At 39.7% G+C, this 25,265-nt stretch overlaps 1 protein-coding gene across 2 annotated transcripts; it reads left to right on the top strand.

Moving 5' to 3' along the window:
- The first annotated feature begins 274 nt into the window (after window positions 1–274).
- On the top strand, window positions 275–25,041 carry AZI2 (5-azacytidine induced 2). 2 transcript variants are annotated; one of them, XM_030481974.1, is made up of 8 exons: window positions 275–531; window positions 10,968–11,197; window positions 12,084–12,209; window positions 12,528–12,627; window positions 14,303–14,451; window positions 17,260–17,321; window positions 20,640–20,755; window positions 22,649–25,041. In XM_030481974.1, the coding sequence occupies exons 2-8, from the start codon at window positions 10,973–10,975 to the stop codon at window positions 23,035–23,037; spliced, it is 1,167 nt and encodes a 388-aa protein (XP_030337834.1). In that variant the 5' UTR covers window positions 275–531; window positions 10,968–10,972; the 3' UTR covers window positions 23,038–25,041. The 2 variants fall into 2 exon arrangements, with proteins under 2 accessions (XP_030337834.1, XP_030337824.1); XM_030481964.1 differs by lacking the exon at window positions 275–531 and adding an exon at window positions 5,857–5,992.
- The last annotated feature ends 224 nt before the right edge of the window (window positions 25,042–25,265 follow it).

Below are 25,265 nucleotides of genomic sequence, written 5' to 3'. Positions count from 1 at the left end.
TCGCCTCCTGGCGGCGATGCCCGCCGGTGCAGGTGCCCGTGAAGCACCTGACGGGGAAGATACCGGTACCCTTACCAGGGCAGCGGTAGAGACAAAAAGGCCAACCTCGGGCATGGCGTGGACTAGCTCCCGCAGAGGCAACGCCTCCGTGGCGCTCCGCCTCCCCGGAAGGAGGCGGGCAGAAACGGCTCCGGGGTGGCAGCGGGGAGAACCGGGCTTCCCGCGGGCATGCTGGGAGTTGTAGTCCGCCCGCCCAGAGCCGCCTCTCTGCTTCCGGGAGCAGCGAGCGCCCGTTGGAGGGGGAGCGGGACCGGGACCGGACGGACCGGGGCTCGGGTCACGTGAGGGGTGTGTTGACTCCCTGGACGGGCGGGGCCGGCTCCCCGGGAGTTCCCCGCGGTGGCGGAGGCCGGTTCCGCGGCGATGGGAGCCCGAGGGGGCCCGAGCGGACGCCGCGACGGCCGGCGGTGCCTCCCCGCCGGGATGACCGCGCACCACTGACCCGGCCGGCCCGAGCGGGAGCCCGGAGAGGTTGGTGCTGGCGCGGGGGACGGGGGCTGCCGGGAGCGCCCCGGTCGTCGGTGCGTGGCCGCGGCCCTGCGGCCGGCCTCTCCCCAGGGATCCGCAGGGGTGCTGGGGAGCTTCGTGCCCTGTTGGAATGGGAGCGGTTCCCCTGGGGACAGGGGCGGTTCTGGCCGATCTTTAGATTCTCCTCTTAAAATAGAGGGAGCAAGTTGTTAGCGGCGTGCGATGTCCCTGCCTGCTTGTGCTCTGCCGGCGCAGCGTGCATGGGTAAGGAGGGTCATACCGTTCGGAGACGGTGAGCATAGTTTAAAGGTACTGTTAATGAGTGGGTCTCAAGTAGGCGATAAAACCAGTTAAGAAGCTGCACCCAATTAAGCTGAAAAACTGGTTGAGTTTTTAGAGCAGCAGTTTATGTGTTAGAACAGGGGAATCTGGCAAAGGAAATGAACGAAGTAGGATTGTTGGCACAAGATGTGGAAACAGAAACATGACGAAATACTGGAGCAGATTGGAATACAGGTGTTGCAGGCTGTGTTGGTTTGCACAGGCGTACAGGTGAGTGTTGAGGTAGTCTTAGATGCTGGTGATGCTTTCAGCTGTTAAGAATTTACAGCTTTAAATCCTGGTGTTTCACCTGGTAGGGAAATCACTCTGATCTCCTTAAATAAGCCTGTTCCCCACCAATTTACAAGAGAGAGAGTGGGTTGGGCTGTAAACTGTTCCAGCCAGTGGTTTTAGGATCTTTTGCATTTCTTAGGGAATCCCTTAAGTTCCTTGCTGTCCTGCACTGTGTGTCTGCAGTAACATTGGCATACAGGAAGCCAGGCCTGGAAAAAGCAGAGTGAGAGGTGGGTTATTGTCATAGCATATTGTCTGCTCTGGGTGCCAAAGGTCAGGTGCTCTTCTGACACAAGAGTTTTCTCAGATTACAGTTCAGAAAAGTATAAAGTGACCATTGCCAGAACACTGGTTAGGTTATGTTTTACAATGAAAGTGAAATAGTGAAAAGTTATTTAAAAGAGCAGAGGGGATGAAGTGACATCTTTGTGCAACAAAAATGGGTAATAAAGTAGAGATAACTTTAAGATTGCCTAAATTTCAGTAAATACTCTGTTCTGGTTTTCAGTGCGTCTCTTTTCTATATGGCAGTAAAAAGGTGAGGGAAATGTGAAAATTATCAGATCAAATACACAAACTATTTAATACAGTGAGGGTGGAGAAATGGAATCATTGCATCCCACAGTGTTGGAAAAACTGTACATGAAGTTGCAAATCCAGTAACGTTTGTTCTTATGATATCAATAGATACCTTGAATTGAGGATTGTGATTTATGTGACTGGAAAATGGTAAATGTGGGATGTCTACTTATGAAAGTGAAAGCTACCCTGAAAAAGTGCAGACCTGTTGCTGCACGTGCTATCAGTATCTGACTTCTAAAGAAGAGATTTCAAAGGAAATAAGTGAAAAGGTGGAAGTAAGTGGGATAAAAATGCAGTGTGGATTTACTTTTTGATGTATGTTTTCATTCTTTCATGGGTATTTTCTAAACAGAGGAAGTCTAGATAGGCAGTATTCAGTACAACAGTTGCAGTGGCAATGAGTTCCAGTTTGTTAAAATGGTGATGATGGGATTAATGAGAGAGTCGGGGTAGTAACTAGCTTAGTAGAAGTCAATGGTGGGTTCTGCTGAGGGGAACTTTCAGAGACTCCATATATATGTGATTTGTTCACAGTCAACTTTGCAGGAACTCTTATGTTTTCGTTATATGTTTATACTTTAATTGCATTAACTATTATTTACATGATTATATAATATTTTTATGTGGAGTTCTTGGTGTATAAAATCATAAATGCTACCAAAATTTGACAGGTCATTTGGGAAGAAGAAATGAAGTTTGAGAAGGGAAGTGAGGCATGAGTAACTTGGAAATTCAAAGTCATCCACTTAGACAAGAACTTGGGTTCAAATGACCAGGTTTCTCTGAAATAATGAGATGTAGACCTGAATATAGAGTTGTAGAAAGCCCAGGTTAGAAAGGACCTGGAAAGATCATTTGGTCCAACCTTTTGTGGGAAAGGGAGCCTAGATGAGATTATCTAGCACCCTGTTCCCTCATGTCTTGAAAACATCCGGATGTTCTGGTAGTAATGCAGGATGACCAAGGGCCATCAGTGTGAATCAGTTTAACTTGTCTTTTAAGAGCTCTAACAGGTGAGGTATGTTTCCAGTTGAATTAAAAGTTAATGAAATTATACGAAGCTTTCATAATACCTTATCACCGAAACTTGTGAGCTTATTGAATATTAATTAATCTGACAGTTGGATTCAATGGGAGGAAACTTATGACTGAGAGGTGAGACCTACTGTTTATTTTACAAAAGAAGATTTAAAAATAACCCAAACCAAACTCTCTTTAGTTTTTCTAAATGGCAGTTCTTTACAAACATTTTGAAATGGGAAGGAATGAACACCAAAAGAGTGTCTATTAAAGTAATATTCAGTGTTAGCACATAGAAGAACATATGGGGTTTTCAGCAACCTTTGAATATACTTACATTTGGTGCTAGAAAGGTTTAACAGCCAGGAGCCATCTTGCTCCTACTTGTGTTTCTTTGGCAGTATTGTTTCTGATTAGTTTCAAGATTAAATTTAGTAGTTTAATAACCAGGATTATATGATGCTGAGAGGGCAATATTTAATTGACTCCAACTTTTCTGTTTCCCCTCCTGCCCCTCCTTTCCTTTTCTGATAGTTATGAGGGAAACGGGTTGTTGTGACAGTATCCACAGAAAGGCAGATGGACTACATTATGTTGAGGATGCATAGGGTTTGCAGATTAGCAGTGAAGGTACTAGAGTATGAAACTGTTCAGATAAAGTAGAATTTATCAAACACTGTTGTCATAAAATGTACTTCTTGTGAGAGTAGATTATTTATTGTAAAAAGCTTGAGACTGAAAAAACTGCCCATTGTACCTGAATAGGTTTTGCTTGGCTCCTCTGGCTTACCCAGGTGTTCACAATAGAAAACAGAAACTAGTCACTGTAGTTCACCTGAGCTTAGAGGCAGTTACTTTCCACTTCCTGGAGGCAGCAAAATGAAAGCTATTTGGAGGTCTGATCTCGCTGATGTGTTGACGTGTTACTGAAAGAGCACTGAGTACGCTGAGGCTGCAGGGATGTGCCCTTATATGCATCAACTTTCAGGGAGTGCTTTGGAGCTGTGGACTTTGTCCATATGGAAGTATAAGCAGTGGCCAAAGCTAGCAGCTACTGAAATGTGCGCGTGCTGATTCTTTTCCTCTAGAAATGGAACAAGTATCTGTAAAAAGCGATGTGTCTCTCTGTAGAACAGACTGTTCACAACTGGAATCAAAGAAACTGAGATTTGTGAGGGAGAGATGCAAAAAGATAGATGCTTAAAGAGACTGGGAGACTTGCTTGGTTTAATATGTGTCATATACTCCGTACACTGTGGAGTTCTGAATGGTGGCTGCAGGAATTTTGTATTTCTCATTGCTGTGCTGGAGTGTCTTTTAAAAAAGAGTCAAACTTCTGAAATTAAGGTGGGGGCTTCAATGCACTCATTCAGGATTCCTGTGGTCCAAAAGAATTTCTTGAACTTAATGTTTTATTTTTATCTCTAAATGCATATATACAATCTTCTATGGAAGGCAATGTAAACAGTACAGAAATGATACACTTGTTACTGACAGCTGGAGATTGCTCATACTACCACCAGGAAGTCAAACTCCTCAAGTCTGGAAGGTAAAAAAAGTAAAATGGTTCAGTCTTTCAGTAGCCTTAGAGAAAAATCAGGAAAATACTGTCTTGAAATTATTTGTATTTGACATTTGGAAATATTTTGAAAACCATTCTAGTCCTTTTCATATCAAAAGATGGGTGTCCTGGGTTCAGCTATAGCAGTCATTTTTCTCCTCCTCAGTAGCTGGTGCAGTGCTGTGTTTTTTAACTTTCAGCCTGGGAACAATGCTGATAACACTGATGTTTTTAGTTTTGCTAAGTAATGTTTATTCCAACCAAGGACTTTCTCAGTCTCATGCTTTGCCAGGGAGGAGGGGAAGCCGGGAGGAAGCAGAGACAGGATACCTGACCCAAACTAGCCAAAGGGGTATTCCATACCACAGCACATCGTGCCCAGTATATAAACCGGGGGGAGTTACCCGGAAGGCCCAGATCACTGCTCGGGTCGGGCTGGGTATCGGTCGGCGGGTGGTGAGCAATTGCATCCTCTCCCCTTGTTATTTCACTAATTGTTATTATCATTGGTGGTAGCAGTAGTGGTTTTGCATTATACCTTAGTTGTGGGACTGCTCTTATCTCAACCCGTGGGAGTTATATTCTTCCGATTCTCCTACCCATCCCTCTGGGAGTGGGGGGAGGAAGAAGGCGGGGGGGAGTGAGCGAGCGGCTGTGTGGTTCTGAGTTACCGGCTGGGCTCAAACCACGACAATGGGGGAAAATGGGAATCTGCTCGATACTGGGAAAAATTTAACGTAGTCCTGCTTTTACTATCTCTTCTGATCTGAGAATAAGATTAGCATTTCAAACTACAGAAATCTGTTTGTGCAGTGGTCTGTTTGCTGTTAGAGCCTCTGCATCCTGTGTTCCTCGTATATACAATGTGTTTTATATTTAACTACCACCCATGGTGTTAATGACTAATATTTGTAAAGCTCTGGGAAGAGAAAGGCTCTATTTCTGTTTTCCCATTAGTGAGAAATGAGAAAACATTCTCAAGATATTTAATACATTAAATCAAAGCTGGTCTGTAACCTACTTTAAGCATTGATGAACAACGAAAGTGGTTTCTGGAGACACTTCTGTAGTATGTTAAAGAGAATTTAAGTGATGCTATATCTCCAAACTCATGCTTATAAACAGTGGAGGTAATTACTCCTGCTACAACTTAATGTGATATCTTGTCAACAGCATATTTGCTTGTTTGTGTTTTTTCTTAAAAAGCATAAATTATTTAATGCAAACGCTAATACTTGTATTCATTTAATGATCTTATTTTTAGAAGTAAAGATTAAAGTCCTTTTAAATAGGCTCTTTCATGTGCAGAGCAGTCTAATAAAAATTACAGATGTAACATGTTCCTTTGTCACAGGGAAAAGTTAGGGAGACCTTTTTTGGAATGGGATGTGTAATAAGTGGGATTGCAAAGCTTGCTTTAAAGTAGGCCAAGATGGACATCAGTTGTATTCATAGACATTAACTTGTCTGTATATTACTTCTAATATTTTAGTGGGAAATTTTTCGCTGTTATTCTTGTACAGAATCTCATGAATTTCATTATTTCATTAATTACAACTCCAGAGTGATCAAATTTCAGTGCTTCAGAGCAACAGCTCTGGGGCATTTGCAGCAGAGCATACATGTGGCTTTGAATGGGAGAAGCTACACAAAGTAAAGCACGGGCAGAGTCTGTGCTTGGACTTGGTGAGCCATCCTGCCAGCCCTTCTGGGACTGCTGGATTTGAGGAGTCAGAACGTTTGGAATAATCTATTGCATGTGTGTGTCAGAAAGCACTTCTTTGAGTTGTTGCTTACAGTTCGTATATGATGTACTATAATACTGGAGAAACTAAATTTTGATTCCTGCCCTTAAAGAGTAAAATCTAAGGCTACAGCTGCAGTCAGGGATTTCTTACGGATGTAGCCCCATTTTGTAAGGTTTTGTCTTCTGAGGGTTTCTGTTTATTGCTTTGATATCATGAGAGAGCTTCTTGTGGAGAAAGAAGTATTTGTGAGCATGCTTTTTCTTTTTGGGTTTTTTTTCCTTTTCCTGACAGCAAAACAAAGAGCTGGAGGAACTGTGCATTTCACTGTGACCTTTATAGAGCTGCTGATCTTACACTGTTTAATAGCCAGGTTTTATTCTTGTATGAGCTTATATCTTTGGCCTTTTACTACAGGCTTAGGAGGTGCTGGAGAAGTAACTTTGCACTCTTCTTTTTCTTCAGAAATAGTTCAGAAAGTTTTTTGCAGCATAGAGGTAAATTGTTTGGGTTTTGTTTGATTGGTTTTTAGCTTGTGTTGATTTATTTAGGTAAATTTAGCAAAGATGCTCTGATTTTCCTAATGTGACTATTTCCTCATGCTCATCTAATCTATACTGCAGTTAGCGGTGTGTATATGACAACTTGCTTTTGAGTCACTGTGCACCTATCCAATACAGAAGTCATAGCCCTTTTTTCCTTGGGAAATGTCTTACCATAGTTCTGTAGACCGAGATTGGAAACTATGAAATATGCAATAAAAGGAATACTCAGTAAGCACAAGCAACAGACTGATGTTTACTAATAAACTGTTTATCAGCTCATACCTGAGATTTGTTAAATGCATTTTATTCATAGCTTTTTCCTCTATAAATTTGTTAAGATTTTGCAAAGTTTTATTTTTTGGTGTGGGTTTTTTTTTTGGGGGGGGGGGTTCTAATTTAACTGTGTGGTTTTGTGGTATAACTTATGGCAGAGATGGGGAGCTATTTAGAATAAAATACGTGAAGACTTTTCCTTTCAGATTGACTGACAATAGCATCATGAAATCTCTTAGAAATCATAGTGGCTTGTTTATTTTGTGAAGAAAAGGTACTTTTGGTTTCAAGAGTAGTGGTCTTTTCCAAAAGCAGAAATGTCCTTCAGGAGGTAGTGGTAAATCTCACAATACCCACAGCTTTTTGTTTGCTGACTGCGTATGCTGTAGCTTTTTGAAGTCATTTTATGCTAACCTTAGTCATGTAAATATTCTATTATTATATTCCTTTCATGTGATGCTCTAAAATTCTGAGTAAATCATTGTTCAGTGGCATTTAAATTTCAATTTATGTAAATCTGCCCATTTATTTGAAAGTGATGTCTGTCTGATGGCTCAGTTCTGTTTCTGTGTTACTGGGCTGGATGACAGTGGTGGTTTGAAATGTGTTTCTTGTAAAGCTGAAATGACTGCACTTTTTTTGTGGTCGTGGCAGTGTAATATGGTGTAGGGATATTATTAATACTTTATGTTAATAGAATGAAAGATAAAGTGATTTTTCCCCTTCTTGATGGGCTGTTTAGCTTTCAGTACAGACAAGTATGTTTCATGATATTTTTCTTTCTTTTTAATAATTGAAATAGAGAATTTAAAAATCACATGATTCCTTCTGAATATCCCACTTCATGTAAGTCTGTGCAAGGTGTGTTGCCACTTCCCTTCCAACATGATGTGTTACATCACCAGCTCTGTTCTTTAAAGGGATGAGCCAAGAGCAAGGTCTCTTATTTGGGCACCTGTCTCTCAGGAGAAGTAGACTTTTGTATTGCAGGCAGTTTGTCATCACTTAGTATGCAGTAAGATCAGTCAAAAATGTGATTATTGGATCTTTCTGAAACAGGTAACTCTCTGTGCATAGCAATTTTGAAAGATGTGTGTTACAAGTCCCTTTGAATTATGTGAAATTATATTCTTATCTCCTAAATAACAGTCAGTGCTGGTTTAGCGAGTAGCATCAGAAAACCAGAGCTGAGTAATCCTATAAACGAAATGAGGTCTTTCAAGTAAAAAAATGTTAGTGTAACTAGTCTTTAGTAGATGCAGGTTAAGTGTTGTCCTGGGTTCAGCTATAGCAGTCATTTTTCTCCTCCTCAGTAGCTGGTGCAGTGCTGTTTTTAACTTTCAGCCTGGGAACAATGCTGATAACACCGATGTTTTTAGTTGTTGCTAAGTAATGTTTATTCCAACCAAGGACTTTCTCAGTCTCATGCTTTGCCAGGGAGGAGGGGAAGCCGGGAGGAAGCAGAGACAGGACACCTGACCCAAACTAGCCAAAGGGGTATTCTATACCACAGCACCTCATGCCCAGTATATAAACCGGGGGGAGTTACCCGGAAGGCCCAGATCACTGCTCGGGTCGGGCTGGGTATCGGTCGGCGGGTGGTGAGCAATTGTATCCTCTCCCCTTGTTATTTCACTAATTGTTATTATCATTGGTGGTAGCAGTAGTGGTTTGTATTATACCTTAGTTGTGGGACTGCTCTTATCTCAACCCGTGGGAGTTACATTCTTCCGATTCTCCTCCCCATCCCTCCGGGAGCGGGGGGAGGAAGGGGGGGAGTGAGCGAGCGGCTGTGTGGTTCTGAGTTACCGGCTGGGCTCAAACCACGACAGTGTGTACCTGAATTAATAGTATTTGTGTATGCTGCATTTTACTTGAAAGGTCTTGTTCTTTTGGAAGCTTATAAAGGCAGTAAGGTTTAGTCAGCAAAATACAGAACAAATATGGTCTTGTCTCCTGATGCTGTCTCCTGTTTTCCCTTATTGCCATCTCCTGGTGGAACTGATGTGTGCAAGAAGAAGGGAATGTATGATGCTGAAGTTTAGGAGCTATAGGAAAGTGTGGGGACGAAGATGTATTTTCTGTACAAGGTCACACAATCTGCAGCTTTCTTCAAGAGATAATGATAAGCTGTGACACTTCTTTAATGACATTTGGGTCTAGTTCAGAGAAAAGGAGATGTGTGGCCTTGAGAAGGCAAGCTCTTGGAATTTGATGAGATGGGTGACGACTCACAGGGCCCTTGGTACAACGTGGGAGGAAAAGCTGTTATGTTATGCTCATCTTAGAAGACAAAATCAGCAATTCTTTCAGTTAGTTGATGCAGTTTGGATGATGCAGTGCTTTTGGTCAAGGTCACCTTGTGCATGGAGCAGTGATATTCTTGCACTGAAAAGGAAACAAACCTTTTTTTGCAAGGCTCTTTCTACTGAAGTATGAGGCAGAGCAACAGGCAAGGAAAGTGTAGGCTACCTCCTGTTCTGTTAGAATACATCAGCGTACGAGGCATCTGTTTGCTTCCTGAAGATAACCATTAAAAGGACTTCAGTTTTGGTTTGTAGTTTTTCTTGTCTCTTTTCACTCTTGCAACTCCATTGCCATCTGTTTAGCATAAATGAGCTGTCAGTGTTTTTTATCATGTTGTCTAAGTGGCTTGGAGCAAATGGAGACAAATGTGGTAACCACACCATTGTTCACCTATCGCTGTCCTACAGCTCTTCATAGTGCTGCAGCCCATGTGGCTTTTCCAGTGCTAGCACAGTGAGTGAAATTTGACCACATGTATAAGTTCCAAGGTAGTTGATCCCTTTACCTCTTAGTATTACTAAACAAATGAAAGTCTAGTTTGAATTTAAATAACAAATAGACAATAGAGGCAGCAGTTGTGTCTGTGGAGCTTTGCCCTACTGATGCTTGTCTTTCCTGTGAAGTTCTGATCAGGTCAATTTCCTGTTGAAATAACTTTTTCCTACAATACAAACTATGTTTATTACACTCATTTCATTACAGAGTTTCTGTTGGTTCATCAGGAGCCTAAGGATTTTTTTCAAGGGGAAAAAAATAATCTGCTTTTGGTAGAAGTGGCATCAGCAGTTTGTTTAAGGAGGGGGGAAAATGTTATCAGGTACTGTATAGCATTTGTTAGTATGGCTTATAAATGACCCTAAGTAAGAATAAGCTGTGTCTTTTTTAGTTTGGTTGGTTTGTTTTTAAATCAAACCCCTGAACTTGTTCCTGGTAACTAGTAACATTAAGGAAAATGCTGTTGGGGCTTTTCTCTTAAGAGCTGGAGCTCAGGGAAGTATACGGAGTTTTTTAAAGATGCTGTTTTCTTATTGAATGTTTTGCTGTGCCCAAATGATGTGTGTTGTAACGAAAACTCAAGCTAATGGTTAATTTACATTTGTCAGTCGGGTGGATTTGCCTAGTATTTTAGAGTAATACTTTTCTTATGGTCAGATTATTGCCAGTTTTCTCCATGCGTGATGAGGCAGTCATGAATTACTGCCTCGACATGCCTCAAGAATTGTTGTTCAGCAGGATGTTTTCTCCTGTGACCAGCTAAAGAGTAGCTTCACATGCAGCCTCCTTAAGGGCTAATGCAAATGTACCTTAAGATTCCATTTTAAAGCTTGGGAAAAGCATAAATACTTGCATTAAAGAATGAAGGAAATTTGGCACTTGTGCTCAGGAACCACAGTACTTAGTCAATTTCTTGCAACTGTGATCTCTTTTACTGTTCAGTGCTGACTTGCAAAAACTCTTAATAAGATATTCCTTTGGAGTTCAAATATTTGGTACCAGCCAAATTCTAGGATGGTGTTAAGTGTTAATAAAAGTGAATTTGGGGGTTCATAAATTTGATGCATGCTCAAAATACTTTTATCCAGTCACAGTGAAAGGTGCTTCTTTTCTAACCAGCGTATTTTCAATGTAAAATAGATTTCAGGAATTTTCTGCAAGATTAAGGTATTTCCTAATTATTCAGTCCTGTCACACACAGACAGAAACCCCCTGCAGTATTATTTGGAAGATTTTCAGATTTGGGACTCTTGTTGGATTTGTCTCTGAAAATTTTGCACTTTGTCTTTTTAACAGCTGTCATGGAGGAGTTGGTGGAGGATGACATCTGTATTTTGAACCATGAAAAAGCAGACAACAGTCATAAGAGAGATGGGGAGATTCCTGTTTCGTCTTATAGTGGAGACGAGTCTGCTGCCTCACACTTCGCACTTGTCACTGCATATGAAGATATCAAGAAACGACTAAAGGAGACAGAGAAGGAGAACTCCTCCTTAAAAAAAAGAGTGAGAATTCTAGAAGAGAAGGTAAGAAAAAAGTCTGTTTACCAGCTTCTGCTAGCAGCTGCTTTTTTTTGTTCTTGGCTGGAGCAGATGGTTAAGTACTTAAAATACGTACTTAAAATAATTTCCAAGTTGAGTTCTGGTAAATTTGTTTGACTGGAACATAGTTTGTTCCTCTGGTACTCTATAGTTACATCATACTGAGATTTTTGATGCCTACTGGGCACATCTGTGATGCAGTGAAGCAGTGCCCTGCAAAGACACTAGCTTTGATTCAAAAAGACATATAGGTTGCATTGGATCGTTACTGTATTTCATCTACCTCTTTATGATGCTTATAAGCTGAATAGTGAGGTGCCAAGTATATAAATTGTCAGAATCCAGGAACTTGTCTATTGAAAGAATCTCTTGGGCTCAACATGGTGAAATGATAAGGAAAAAGTGGTTGTTAAAAATGGTGGTGACCTGGAAGTTAATAGTTTACTTGCAAAATAATTCTGCTTTGGTTTTTCTCACAGAAATACTCTGAAAAGAATCTTTGCTTAAATTATGAGTCACTAAAAAAAAAAAAACCAACAAACATTCAGTATCCTCAGAATTTTCTGTATGTGGTGTCCTAATATGCTCAAAACTCTTCTTCCAAAAAGCAGTTTGTACATGCCTAGAAAAATGGGATTTAGGGATTGTCAGTGTGACTTGTGGATGGTTTTTAAATACTCACAGCAGTGACCTTGCGAGCACTAAGTATGGTTAGAGACTGCAGAATTTGTAGACATCCTTGCACTTTTGTAGACAAAACCCCCCTGCTCTTAGCTTAATGTTGCAGGCTGTGCTGTTGCACTTGTTCAGCTTCGCAGTTCTCAATATAACTTACAAAACTACTTCCTTCTCATGGCTCTTAAACTTCTAGCTGCTCGGCTCCCGACTGGAAGAGGAATGCAGTTCAGTTGGACGTGAACAAGTAAATAAGGCGTACCAAGCCTATCGAGAGGCCTGCATTGACAGAGATAATCTGAAAAGCAAGCTGGATAAAATGGTACGCCAGTTTAAGTAGTGATGGGCATGCATGGTATAAAAGTACTGCAGAGTTAGCAGATGTTTACTGTAGAATGAATATTATTTGCTGAAGGTCTGTGCTGTTTGTTTTATCACTCCTTTAGGTTTCCAAAGTACATGGCTGTACTTTGTGTAGGGATAACAGTTTTAAGTATCTCAATTTTATTGCTGGGCTAGGTTAATGCTAAAAAAAAAACTCCAAAGAATTTTTTTTAATTTTTTTATTTTTTTAAGAAGTTGAATTGTCAGGATAGAAAAAAGCTTCACAAATGGTTTTGTCCTTTCCCCCTGAAAATAGATGAAAGAATGTTCAGAATCCTTGAAAACCTTGAATGAACAGCTGCAGTCTAAAGAAGTAGAGCTGTTACAGCTAAGAACTGAAGTGGAAACTCAGCAAGGTATGCGATTGGTTACTTCATCTTAATCTCTGCTGACTAGTCTTAGTGGTTATGTTATGATCTTGGGGCATGAAGAGGTTTAACCTATATAGTGGCTAGGTAAGAGAGGCATATATTGCAGTGGGGTACTCTAGAACATGTATATGTGTTCATCCTTATAAATGGTGACATGCATGTTAGATTATCATAGGCAAGGAGCTCCATAGTAAAGATCTGAGGTTATTCTCTTCTTCCATTCTAGATTACTTAACTTGAGAAATACGCACAACCTGACAGTCTATAGGCTAGTCACGTACATCTCTGGATCCCACCACCCCTTCCTCAGAGTGGGGCAGGAGCATACTTGTTCAAGTATCAAACACTATCCAGTCAGTACCACTTCCTCTGGTACCTGCAGATGATCTGCTATATTGCTTTGTCCCACTATCAAGATACGACAGGGACAAGAGGCTGTTGTATAGCAATAGCTGCAGTGAACCATAGTTACTTAAAGGACTGGTAGATGAGGAAGGGTAGAAAGATGCTGGTTGTAGTGAGCCTGGTGGAAAGAAGAAGGAGAAATAAAGTGTACCCTTGCAATTCCAAAAGCCCAAATCTAGCTTCTGTTACTCCTGTTGTAAAGAGTGCTGTGTAGATGATAGGTATGTAAACTAAAACACTATGGAAGAAAAAATAATCCATATTAATATAGTTCAAGAAAAGAGAACAAGAAAGTGACATCTGTATAGATATGCGGACTGGACTTCAGATTCTGTACAAATGCAGTCATTTGAAAGGCACTTATAAGTATTCTGTGCTTGAACTGGATTTCTTTCAAAGAGAACCTCTAGCATGTAATGCACTGCTTCAGTTGCACAAGTTTTTACATCTAGAAGAACAAATCGTGTAGTAGTAGTATCATTGGTGAGGACTTCATTGCTTAAGGAGGTGAGAAGTGCAGAGTTTACAAGGAGAGCTCTGAAATGTGGTGATTGCAAGCCTTAGTTAGTAATCACTTTTACTCCTAAGAGGCCCTCAAGTACCTTATTTAAGAAAAATCAGTTAAGCTTAAGCTTGTTTAAACTGTTAAATCTGGAAGTGAGTGTACCATGCAGACTTGGGGGGTTTCTTCCCGTCACATTCTTCCTTTTCTTGCCATCTAACTAACACCCTACTACTGATTTGATGCCAGGATCGTCTTAGGCCGCTTCTTAGAAGCAACCATGTAGGCTTTACCCTTTTGTTTTGACTGTATCTTTAGTTGCTCTCCTTGGAACTTCCTGATGGAGAAAACTTGGAGAAAACTTAGGGTAAATTATGTAACAATATAAATCTGAAGGGGAATAGGCTTGTGTTTTCAAAGCATGTAAGTAGTATGTGAGTTGGTGTACATATCGTGTGTTTGCCATTAACTGGTTTTTGTATTTCTAGTGCCATTTTATGCTGTTAGGTCCTTTTTCTTTATGTAAAGTCTCCAGCACGTTGCTGGAAAGTAGGGCTTCATACTATAAACTCAGAAAATAGACCACTTCTCTGCTGACAACTTCACCAGTTGCCCTGTTGGATAGACTGCAGTTTGCTTCAGAACGTACAGGATAATGTGTTTGTAGGGCAGGGGCTGGGTGGTTGGTACATAGTGAGTTACACTCCTTGAACTGAGCCTGAAATCTGGTTGTCTTCTTTGTCTTCTTTACAGTGATGAAAAATCTGAATTGTACTCAGTCCAGCTGGGAAATAGAGAAGCTGAACAGTGACCTGAAAGTGCATAGTCTGGAACAGGAGCTAGAAAAGCTCAAGCAAGAGTGCAACAGTCTCAGAAAGGAGTTGCAAAAGTCCAAGCAGAAGGTACCTTAATTTTTAAGGAATTTTTGTATTAATAGATTATTTTAAATCTCATGTTCAAGCAAAATAAAGGGTAAACAGAGAATAAAGTATATATCTGAGTGAAAGGTAAACATCTTAGTAAAATTAACCTTAAATATCTTCATAGGCTGTCTTGTTTCATGGAAATAGTAACAGGCTGCCCAGGGAAGCAGTCATGGCACCAAGTCTGCCAGGATTTAGGGAGTGATGCTCTTAATCATAAGGTTTAGGTTTAGGTAGTCCTGTGAGGAACAGGGAGTTGAACTCAATAACTCTTATGGTTCCCTTCCAACCCAAAATATCCTGTAATTCTACATAGGTGAGATTTCCCAGCCATTGCCCATATAACAGAAAATAAAACTTTATGATTTCTCATAAGTAGCTGTTAATATTGAAGTGTTCTGTGTTAGTATTAGGCTGGACTGCTGAGAAAGTCCAGGCAAAACCAGGCAATAGATGCTGACATTAATAGATGTCATGAAGTTTGTTTAAGAAGCTGTAGGGCTTTTCTTTAGAGTAGTAGCATGAAGCTTGTCAGGAAAGTACCACTTTTGGTGCACTTCCCTGCCATTTCTGGGGCAAGTGCCTGTTTTGAGGGACTCATTGTGTAATGTAGATGTTATTAGGATCTCAAAAAAGAAAATTAAGATAGCTTACCAGTAATAAAATGTATTAACTTAAAGAAGTCTGCTGCATGCTTCCTGCTTTACATCTTTGATGAAAGATGTGGTGACAGTCTTTAGGAGTCTGCAGTCACATTGAAGTTACACAATAAATTTGAAAGACATAACTGTGATTGTTTGAAGCAGCAGACTATTTTAGGTTCCTCTTGGTAATTATACAATTATGGTTTTCTAATCTTGATTCACATAGTATTTGAGTGAGTCAGTATTCAGGATATGTAAGACTCACGATAGAATCCATCATCCATGGCCATCATCTGCCTGCAAACAGGATTTGTTTTAATTTGGGAATGTTTCTTTGGCACATTTTCTTCTGGGCACATTTACCTTAGTACAGAAATGTACTTCTGAAGCAAATATCCTAATCACTGCTGCTTACGGTGCCTTGCATTACGGAGCAGTCTGGAATATGGGAACTGGATCCCTTTAGGATGAGACTAAGATGCACCTGAACCTCTCCTGGGCTTTCAGGGACCAGACTAGACCTAGCCTCAAATCCTTCTCCCCTGCTTCCCTAAGAGCATATATAGTTGTTGGGGTCTCAGCACTGGATGCATCTGCACCAATGTGCTGCTGTGAAGGCACACTCCTAGTTTATGCGGACAGGCTTATGTGCATCGATTGTCTAACCTACGGTTTAGTCTGTGTTTTTTCCACTAGGAGGAGATAAAGCACATCACCTGAAAGGCATGTGAGGTGTTCTGTGAACTTCTGTTACTGTTGGGTTTGTTTTCACTTGTGTCTGGAATTTTTAGGTGTTTTCAGTAACTTGTGAACTCTGAAGGCACACTGTAACTTGTATGCCGTTCTGGGGTCTTCAGTACATAACATATAGATATGTTGCATCTATAGACTAGAGTAACAGCTATATAAATAATTGAAGATTGCAGATTGCATCGTGAGAGTGAATGTTGGTGGAAAGAACAGACTAACATAGCCATTGTAGGGAATACTAGACTTGGCACTGTTTAAATAATGCTTATGCCAGCAGCTTTTGTTACAAAGAACAAATATAAGGAACAGCTTCCCATCCAGCCCTTTTTTTTAATACCATTTCTTCTTGATCTGTGCTTAATATAGGCAATTAAAAAGTATATAGTGCCTTTTTTTAACTATAAAGTTGAATCTCTGCTGGCTGGTGGTGAGAAGGTCTTCAGTAAGGGGAAAAATTGTCAGGTGCAATACAGGGATATGTGATCCATGGGAATGACAAGTCAGCATTGTTTCAAACCGAGCTCATAGTTTCGTTACTACTGGTTGTAAGTACATCAGTTAGCATTTTCAGATGTTTTCTACCTTAGGCAAATATACTTCCTATTTTTTCTTATTTTTAGGTATTCAGGTTTTGCGTTATAGTTGATGCAGTGTGTATGTTGTATTGACAAGTTGCTTGAAATGCATATAGGCTTTCATGAAGCCACAGTAGGGAGTATCAAATTCGTAACAGTTTTAGCTGAAGGGAACAGTAGCAGGAAGGGAGCATGAAGAGGAGGGATATGAATGGGAACTTATCACAGGTGAGGGTCTACCAGAAACATGACTAACAAAGCGAGCCCAATGTTTGATTTGTTAAACAGCCCTGTTAATGTCAGTGAGGCTGCTTGTATGCACAATTTTAAAGCAGTCTTTCAGACTCCAGGGACATTATGTTCTGTCATAAAAGTAACTTTTGGAAATAAATCTATATTGAAACAGTTTGGTTTAATTTAATGGTCTTTATGTGCTGGAAAGGGAAAGAACAAGAGAAGATTGATTACTCTTTTTTGTTTTAATGGAAGTCAAAAGCCTTTCTCAGTTTTTGCTTTTCAAAGAATCACAAATTCTGAGAGCTCAGCTGTTTAAAAAGAAGAGCGAGTATGGTTGAGGATGGTGAATGAGTGAATATGGTGGCTCAGCAACACTTTCATATAAGTAGGTAGTTTTAAGCATTTTCAGGTTAAATTCTTAGAAGTCTTGATGTCCATTTTGAAAACCACTGCAGCCAACACAAATGAATCTACTTTGAATTTCAATATTAGCAAACTTGTAGTTTCACCGCAGTGTTTTTTGATAGATCCGAAACCATGTATTCATTCTGTCTCTATCTTCCCCTCACTCTGTTATCCAGGACCAGGCCCAAAGTGAAAGTCCATTAAATGGAGACCTCCTTCGAAGGCAAGACATCCAAAGGTATGAAAACCAAGTGGCTTTCCTGTTTTAGTTTACTGAGGGACAGTTATTTGAACAGGTAAATATTCTTGCAGCCTGTTCAAATGTGTTACTTCAAATTAGAGAATTTAATTTCAAGTCTAGGTATACTGATTTAGCAAGATCACTGTAAATTTCTTTTGTTTGTGATGTTGGTAGTTCAGGATGCTGATAAGAAAAGATTTACATCTTCAGATTGTTGTACAGAAAATGAAAGTTAAATTATCTTGGATTTAAAACCCAGCTTTTTAATAATTAGTTGACTTGAGGAAGTGGTAGATAAATTTCCAAGTCTCATCCCAGCTGTAGAGTATCTTCATTCTGCATATGGGGAGGTTTCTGTGTTTGCATAGGTGATGGCTTCAAATCTCTTACTCGGAAAGTATAGTCTTACTTAGTGCAGTGCAATAATATTTCTACTACAAGACCTTTTAAAGGATTTTTTTTTTTTTTTATATATATATTGAGGAGCAATTATATGGCCTATGCAAAAAGAAATGGCAATTTCCAGAAGAATGCTAAAATACCAGAAAGCATTTGCTCTCATTTTGCAGCCATTCAAGTAATAATTGTGCTTAGGTTATGAACTCCTATATTATCTTTTCTTGAGTATGTGTGCCGTATTAAAAGTATGCATGTCCTTTAATTCCTGATGAAAAACAACAATTCCTGGATACATGAAAGTTGCCAAATGTTCTGTCCTGCAGAAATGAAATACTAACTGCATCTCCTGCACCCAGCTATGCTGTTTGTGTACTTACACGAGTTTCCACAAGAGGGAAGAGTGGTCCTTCATAATGACAGACTGCTTAACGCAATACCTTGTTGCTTACTTAGGTATTAGAGAGATGGGAAAGGAAATCTGAAGTCACTGAAAGAGAACAGTTACAGATGTTTCTTTACATACGTTCTCTGGTGTAATGATGATAATATTGTATCCACTATAGCCAAATTACACTTTCACATTGCACCTTGACTGGATAGCGAGCTAGCTAACACTTGTGGTTTCTGCTGCAGCTTCATAGTCAGTCTTACACGCCTGGAAAAAGGTGTTATCTCAAGGTATAGCAATTACCTCTGTGATCTTCCTGAGCAGATTTATTCCACAAAGTGACATTCGGGAGGCAACCATCTGAATTAGCATATGTACAGTGTAGGGTTTTTTGTAATAAGACATAAATGATGATTGTCTAATGTGTACTGAATATGTGATCCCATCCCAAACCTGTGGAAAAACACTTCAAAAGCCTCTTATATAAAACGTTTGTTGTAGCAAGCATTCCTGCTGTTCATGGGAGACGGAGGCATTTGCAGTCAGTGAACTTTCTGGAAAGATATTATTTCTCCTTCGTTAGCAGCCTGCAAATCTGATTGTAAATTCTTGGTTTGCAGATCTACTTTGCTGTAGAAAGGCTGTCATATTCCAGGTTTATATTATATTTTAGAAGGCAGTATAGGATAAACTTCCAAGCATGTGGAATCCTTGGTTTTCAGTTGCAAATTCCTGGAAAATTAGGCTTTGCAATGGGATTCTACGTTAGTATCCATAAAAACAATTAAAACATTGTGTGATTTAAGTGGAATTCTGGTACTTGCATCCCTTAGCAAGATGCTTTTAAAAGCATTAAAGGCATGTTACAAAATTTAACTAGCACTTGCCTTCTGGCTGGTGGCAGGTACTGAGCTGTTCTTCTATTTAATAGTTCTCTGTATTAAACAGCAGATAGTTCTGTTTTGATGTAACTATAACTAAAGTTTGTTTGATCTTATTTTTGAGACCAAACCACATGAGTGAACGAAGCAGGATTGCCACATCAACTTAATTTAAACATTGTCTCATGGACTCTGCAGTAAAGAAGCCACAGGTTTAGCGGGACTTCTAGAAATACCAATTCTGAAAATTTTCACTTTATATCTATCAGAATTGCTGATACCTGTCAGCTTCCTCTGTTCTTTAACAGAGTTCTTGAATCCGAATGTTTGCATTCTGGGGAGATGTATCTGTGCACAGAAGAAAGTTTAATTTCTTTGTTTTAAGAGAACTTCTCTACTGTTTACTTGCAGAACAGAATTGCTGTTTCTCAGAGTGCTTTCGAACACGTCCATGTCTGATGAATTTCATGCAGGAGTGATCCTACATTGCTATTTTAGAAGGACAGAAATCTGTATACATGCATGTTTGAAAATACAGTTCATATATGGCCTAATAGTTCTTAGTCATCTCAACACTAGTTTGAGATCCTGAACTGTTTTCAAATAAATGTCTTTTAGGTGAATATAGTGAGGAAGAAAGAAATACTGTGAAAGCTCCCACCCATGATACTTGTCCTCAATAAAGGTGTTTTGATAGAATGTTAAGCATTAAAAAAACCCATTAAATCATTGATTTCATGTTTAAGTAACTGCATCCTTATGTCTTTGAACACTGTTAATTATTAATCAAAGTAAATGTGGTGGTTGGAGAGCCTTTGCTTGAAGTTTTACCAAGAAACATGGTGATGGCTCTCTGACTTTTTTGTTCATGATTTCTTTTTACCCGCTATTGATCTGAAACTTCAATGTTGGAACAGTGCTGCACTTGCTAAATATGTTTCTCACATTATGCTGTCTTATCAGAGAATGAATCGGGTCCCTCTTTTTTACACTGTCTGCCAAGGCAGTGTATTAACATAAATTAGAGGACTTGAATCTGAAACAGTATGTTTTGTATTGTAGTTTCGTCTGTGTATGGGTGCTCAGGTATCTAGTCTGAATTCACTGCACAAAGTGAGTGGTGTGAAGTCCCAAATACTGATTTTGACTGAAGATTTAAAACTCTGATCAATTAACATTCCTAGGAACATAACATATGATGGCGTGTGCAGTCATTTATCAGAAGCCATTCAGAGTTAATACTCTGCCTTGTTTGTAGGCTAGTATCCATTTAATGCATTTTTTAAAGTGTTCCTTTGAGATTAACTATCTTGCCATAAAATTAGTACTTTCAAATAGTGCAGTTGGAGAAGATGCATCATATTGGGGAATGTGAAATTATGAGTATAATCTAGTATGTTAATATATAATACATTATATATTGCAGTACGCAACAGTCAAACATACAACGATGCCTCTGTTTAAGATGATCGTCAGTACTGCTCAGTTAATTCTGAATTATGGTTCTCTAGCAAAATCTGCAGCGTATGTCTGGCAAAATCATTAACAGCTAATGCTGGATGAGCCTTATTAACATGCTGCTAATAGGCACAAGGGCACTTTAGAGGTTGCAATTATTTAACTTCTTACAAATGTTTGTTTTGAAAGCGCGCAACAAGCATATCAGGAACTGAAGAGAGAGATGTCTAATTTGCGCCTAGTGGCTGACATGCAAGCTGAGGTCCTACGAAAACTGAAAACAAACCCAGCAGCGACCAAGAAAGGCAAGTCAGCGTTTGCAGTCCCAGACCTTACAGACCGTTGATTCAGGCTGTAGCATTTTAAGAAGAAACCAGCTATCATATCTTATCAGACTTCGATCAATTGAAGTTGATAAGCTAGACTGTATTATGGTTCCAGCCTACCCATTTTCTGCTTTTGCTTCTGTCTCATACTGGTCAACTTCACACATAAAGGTGTTGCTGATGTGTTTTTTCTTCAGTACTGTATTTCGTTCCCCTTGTGGCTTTTTTCTCAGTCAAGTGTTGCTTATGTGCACAAGGCTGAGGTGTTAAGTTTACTCGTATTTGACCTTTTACCACAACTACTTCATACTAAGGTGGAAAAAATCTTTTTTGCAAACGCAGTCTTATTTTCTTACTATAGAATATGTAAAGTATTAATTTGGCAGCATTTTAAAATCAGACTTTAATAGACTGAAATGCCCTTACGGTTAGCTATTTCTTTATGTTGGTGTTCACAAGAGGTGCCTTTTCTAGCAAAATGCTATGAAAAATAACATTTTCTTAATGTCAAAATACCGAGGCTACAAACCTGCCTTATTTCTGCTGCTACATTGCAAATAAATAAGGGGAAAATAATTTCCACTTGAAGTATGTATAATTTCTGTGAGCAGTTCATTAGATGGTTCTTCTATTTCATACCTATGTTTCTCTCATGCCAAATGTTTTATGAGAGAGTGTTCTTACTGTGGTGGGGCCAGACTGTCAGTCTCCCTGTTTATTGCAGTGTTTGTTTCCTTTGTTTTCTGCTCACTTCAGAAAGATGGTGAACTTAGTTCCCATACATTAGTGACGGTCTCTGCTGCCCCTGTCCATTGCAAGATCAAGACATTTTGTTTCTAACCAGCTTTGGCTGGGTGAGGTAATGATGGGATTCACCTCCAGGTGAATCACTGCCTTTGTGGCCAGCAGTGACTAATGATCACCCCCTGGTACTTGGCTGATAAACTATCAACACATTTTGTAGACTTGGTCATATTGTCCCCAGGTGAGTCTGTGTGTGTGTCCCTGCAGTTCTGAGACACATTTGTCAAATGAGTTCAGCAGAGAAACTGGGAACTGAATGAGGTTTCGGTCCTTAAGTGTGTCAGGGTTTGATGTGATCACCCAGTGTCTTTCTGTCTTTCTTTTTAATTTGGAGTTGTCTGTCTTGCCACTGCCAAGTACTGATTTTTCTCTTGTCCTGCTTGGTGAACAGTCTGATTTTCTGCAGTTGCTAATGCAGTTGTACATCCACAGCTATAAAAGGCATTATTGATTGATTGGGAAACAGTGGAGTTTGGCTTTTTGCTCTGTAGGCTTTCTTCAGTCATTTTTCACAAGTGTGTAAGAGTGGGCAGGTTTGGCAGAAATGAAAACGGGATTTCGTTTTTCTCTTTGCCTTGCTCATCAGCCACACTTAATGAATGCAGTGCAGATATATCTGTGCTTACAGAAAGATCTTGGCTTTCTATATGGGTAGAATTGACTTAAAACTTCCACTTCTTATACCTGTAGTACTAGCTATTTTACCATACATAAATAAGAGGTGTGTTAAGTCTGCAGAACAAATGTATGAATTGCTGTGTGTGTGATGTTAACAGTATCAGTTAATATGCACGTTCTGCTTAGCTGTCATTTATGTATGGAGAGGCATTTTCAACAGATGTGTCTCTGCCATTTTTTACATTTTCAATCCATTTTCAGTGAATTCTATTTTTCTTGAACTTCTAAAGGTCTGTACTTTTAAGTAGTTCCTGAATAGAGTCTGAAAATAGGCAGCTTGAAAAGCCTGGGTTTGACATCCCCGCTGTACTGCAGCACATTTGGAGAGGATGAAAAACGCATTAGATAATGTTATTTTAAAATCTGTTTTTGTATCTCTTTTTTCTTCAGCTGCCTCTACGGCACCAGTGCAATGTGTTGACTTGAACATTTCAAAGCTGAATTTGACATCTGGGGTGGTCTATAAAAAACTCCCACAAAATGATCAAGTACTCTGCACCGCAGTGTCTCCCCCTCTGCAGAGAGGTGTAGAGATCCCACCTGAAAGGGTGACTCTGCAAGCATGGACAGATGAGAGACCTGTTCCAATGGATGGCAAAACGTTTCAGGAACACCATTCGCATGGAAAGAGCTCTCTGGAAGATAATTCCTGGGTATTCCCAAGTCCTCCAAAGCCTAATGAGAATGTGTTTTGGGAAATGAAAAACAGATCAACTTTGCTAAACTGTCCAGCAGATTACCTGGATCAGTGTAATCAAAACTGTCTGCACAAGAGTTAAAGAAGTTTTAGAATGAACCGAGGCATTTTTAGAATGGTTCTGAATAGGCACCTTAACACTTGAACTTTGAAAGAGGGAAAACAAACTGCCTGAAACATTCTTTCTTTATTTTTAATTCTAGTTGCGAAACAGAAAGCCTTGTCTTCCTCTGCTGTAAATCAGGAACAAGTTCCTTGAAGTTAAAGCTGTGCTGGTATAATGTAAATAGAAAGAGATTGAACGTGAGGCCCGGATAGTCTTGTACTGCAAGTGGCATATATTTGCAAAAGATGATGCTGAGAAGTGAGTTCTTGGAATAAAACAAAATAATCCAGTTCCGTATTTGTTTGCTATTTGTATGGTATCATTTGGTATCCTGTGCTAAACCCGGACCAGCTCTGAGCTGATTTTTTGACATTGGTTGGTTTTTTTTTCAGAGTAAGACATGAAATGAATATTGGATTCTCTCTCCCTCCTTCCTTTCAATTAACTTGCTGCTTTCTCTGGTTTAGAAATGCATTTTTGTGTTATTTTTAACCAAGAAAGGTGAGATTTTCTTTTTTCTCTTTCAAAATCTTGATTTATCTTAGTGACAAGATTAAAACCACTCCTTGGCTGTTTTGTTTAGATTGCACCATTTGGGGCTTTATTGTGAATTACAAAGGTTCGTGAGTGACGCTGCTGCACACTGGCTCCTGCTGCTCAGCCCATCTCCCTCCATTTGGGCTGCAGGAAGGTGACTAATTCCGTGCACTATGGTGCCTGCCACAGAACCACCCTGTCCGCGGTGCAGCCATCCCTATCGTGCCTCCTTCGCACAGCACCAGAACCAGGACTTTTTCTTTGTGTGGTGGTGAAGGCTACTAACTTGGGTTTTATTAAAGAAACAAAGCCTTAATTTAATGGGAGTAGGTGTTTGCAGTGTTGTTGAAATACGCAAGAAGTATTTTTGTGCTATCTTTACTGTGCCACTGAGAACTAGAGTTACTTGAATTGAAACTGCCTGCTTTATAGATTATGGGTGTCTAAGTACTATTGTTTTTTTCCTCTTAAGGCCAAGAACTATTTTTAGGCAAACAGAATTTATGCCTTTTTTTAAAAGAAACCTGCTCTGCTTCATATCTGGCTTATTACAACAGGGTTAAGTGAAGTGTCTTGACTGCTCAATGCGTTTGTATTAGATCCATGATGCTGAGCTTGTAATGAGTGGGAAGATGCTTCGTGCTCAGTGTGTTCTTTACAGATGTGTGGTTGGCTGGGTGAAGTACTCAACTTCACAGGTCCAGCTTAAGATCAGTGTAATAAAAATTAATGTCACAGCTGTTTACTAGCAAATTATCTTTAAATTGCTTGCAGATACACAGGGAAACTACAACTGCAGCATAGCCATAGTAATGATGGGCTGTGAAAGTGTTACCGAGGTGCTACGTGACCTGTGTGGTTCCAGATGCTTTCTTCCCTGTGGACTAAGTACTTCATTTGAAGCCTGTCGTCTTCTCCTCTTTCAGTTTGTGTCTCAAAGTTGAAAAAATTCCTTCCAGGTACCTTCTATATTAGTGAACAGCATACATAAATCATGTTTCCCATTCACCAGATATTGTTTTTATCTTTCTATTATCTCGCTCATGTCTACTGCCTTGTCTGTGATTAATGGAAATGGTGTCAGATGCTGGAATTTATTCTGACCAATGAACACAGCTGACTCAGGGGAGTACAATCTCTTGGAAAGTAATAGAACAAAACCCAATATGCATAAAACAAATCCAAGTCACTAGGCTTTAGCTGATAGAACCAACTACCTGTGTAATAACAAAGCAGCAGCAACCATTTCTTGTGTGGCTGCATAAAGCTATATGGTATCTAGTTCTCATGTAGCTTACTTTTGGGGTTCCCCACCTCAACATTACAGAGGGCTTTTATTATGTATTATCCAACAGCCATCAACATGATTGATTAATACTTTGATTTGTGCAATGAAGGAATTCTACTGTATAAGATTTGAAATAAATTTATTTTTGTTTGAAATTGGTTTCACTACAAATCTCCTTTCCATATCTGGCACAACATGGTTTACTCAGGTTTAGGTTCTTGATTGTGTATAAATGTCATTCCAAATACAAACAATTACATCTGAGGTTCATCCTCTTCCATTCAGGAAAAAAACCCCACACATCCTCTGTAGATTGCTTCAGTCTGTTCTGGGAAAAGTATTCCCTTGGATGTTGAAACCTGAAGGACTTCAGTTACGT

Source organism: Strigops habroptila, chromosome 1 (assembly GCF_004027225.2).
Source record: "Strigops habroptila isolate Jane chromosome 1, bStrHab1.2.pri, whole genome shotgun sequence".
Lineage (NCBI taxonomy): Eukaryota > Metazoa > Chordata > Aves > Psittaciformes > Psittacidae > Strigops > Strigops habroptila.
Note: the sequence above shows the minus strand (reverse complement) of the source record. Positions and strands in the feature narration are given on the sequence as shown.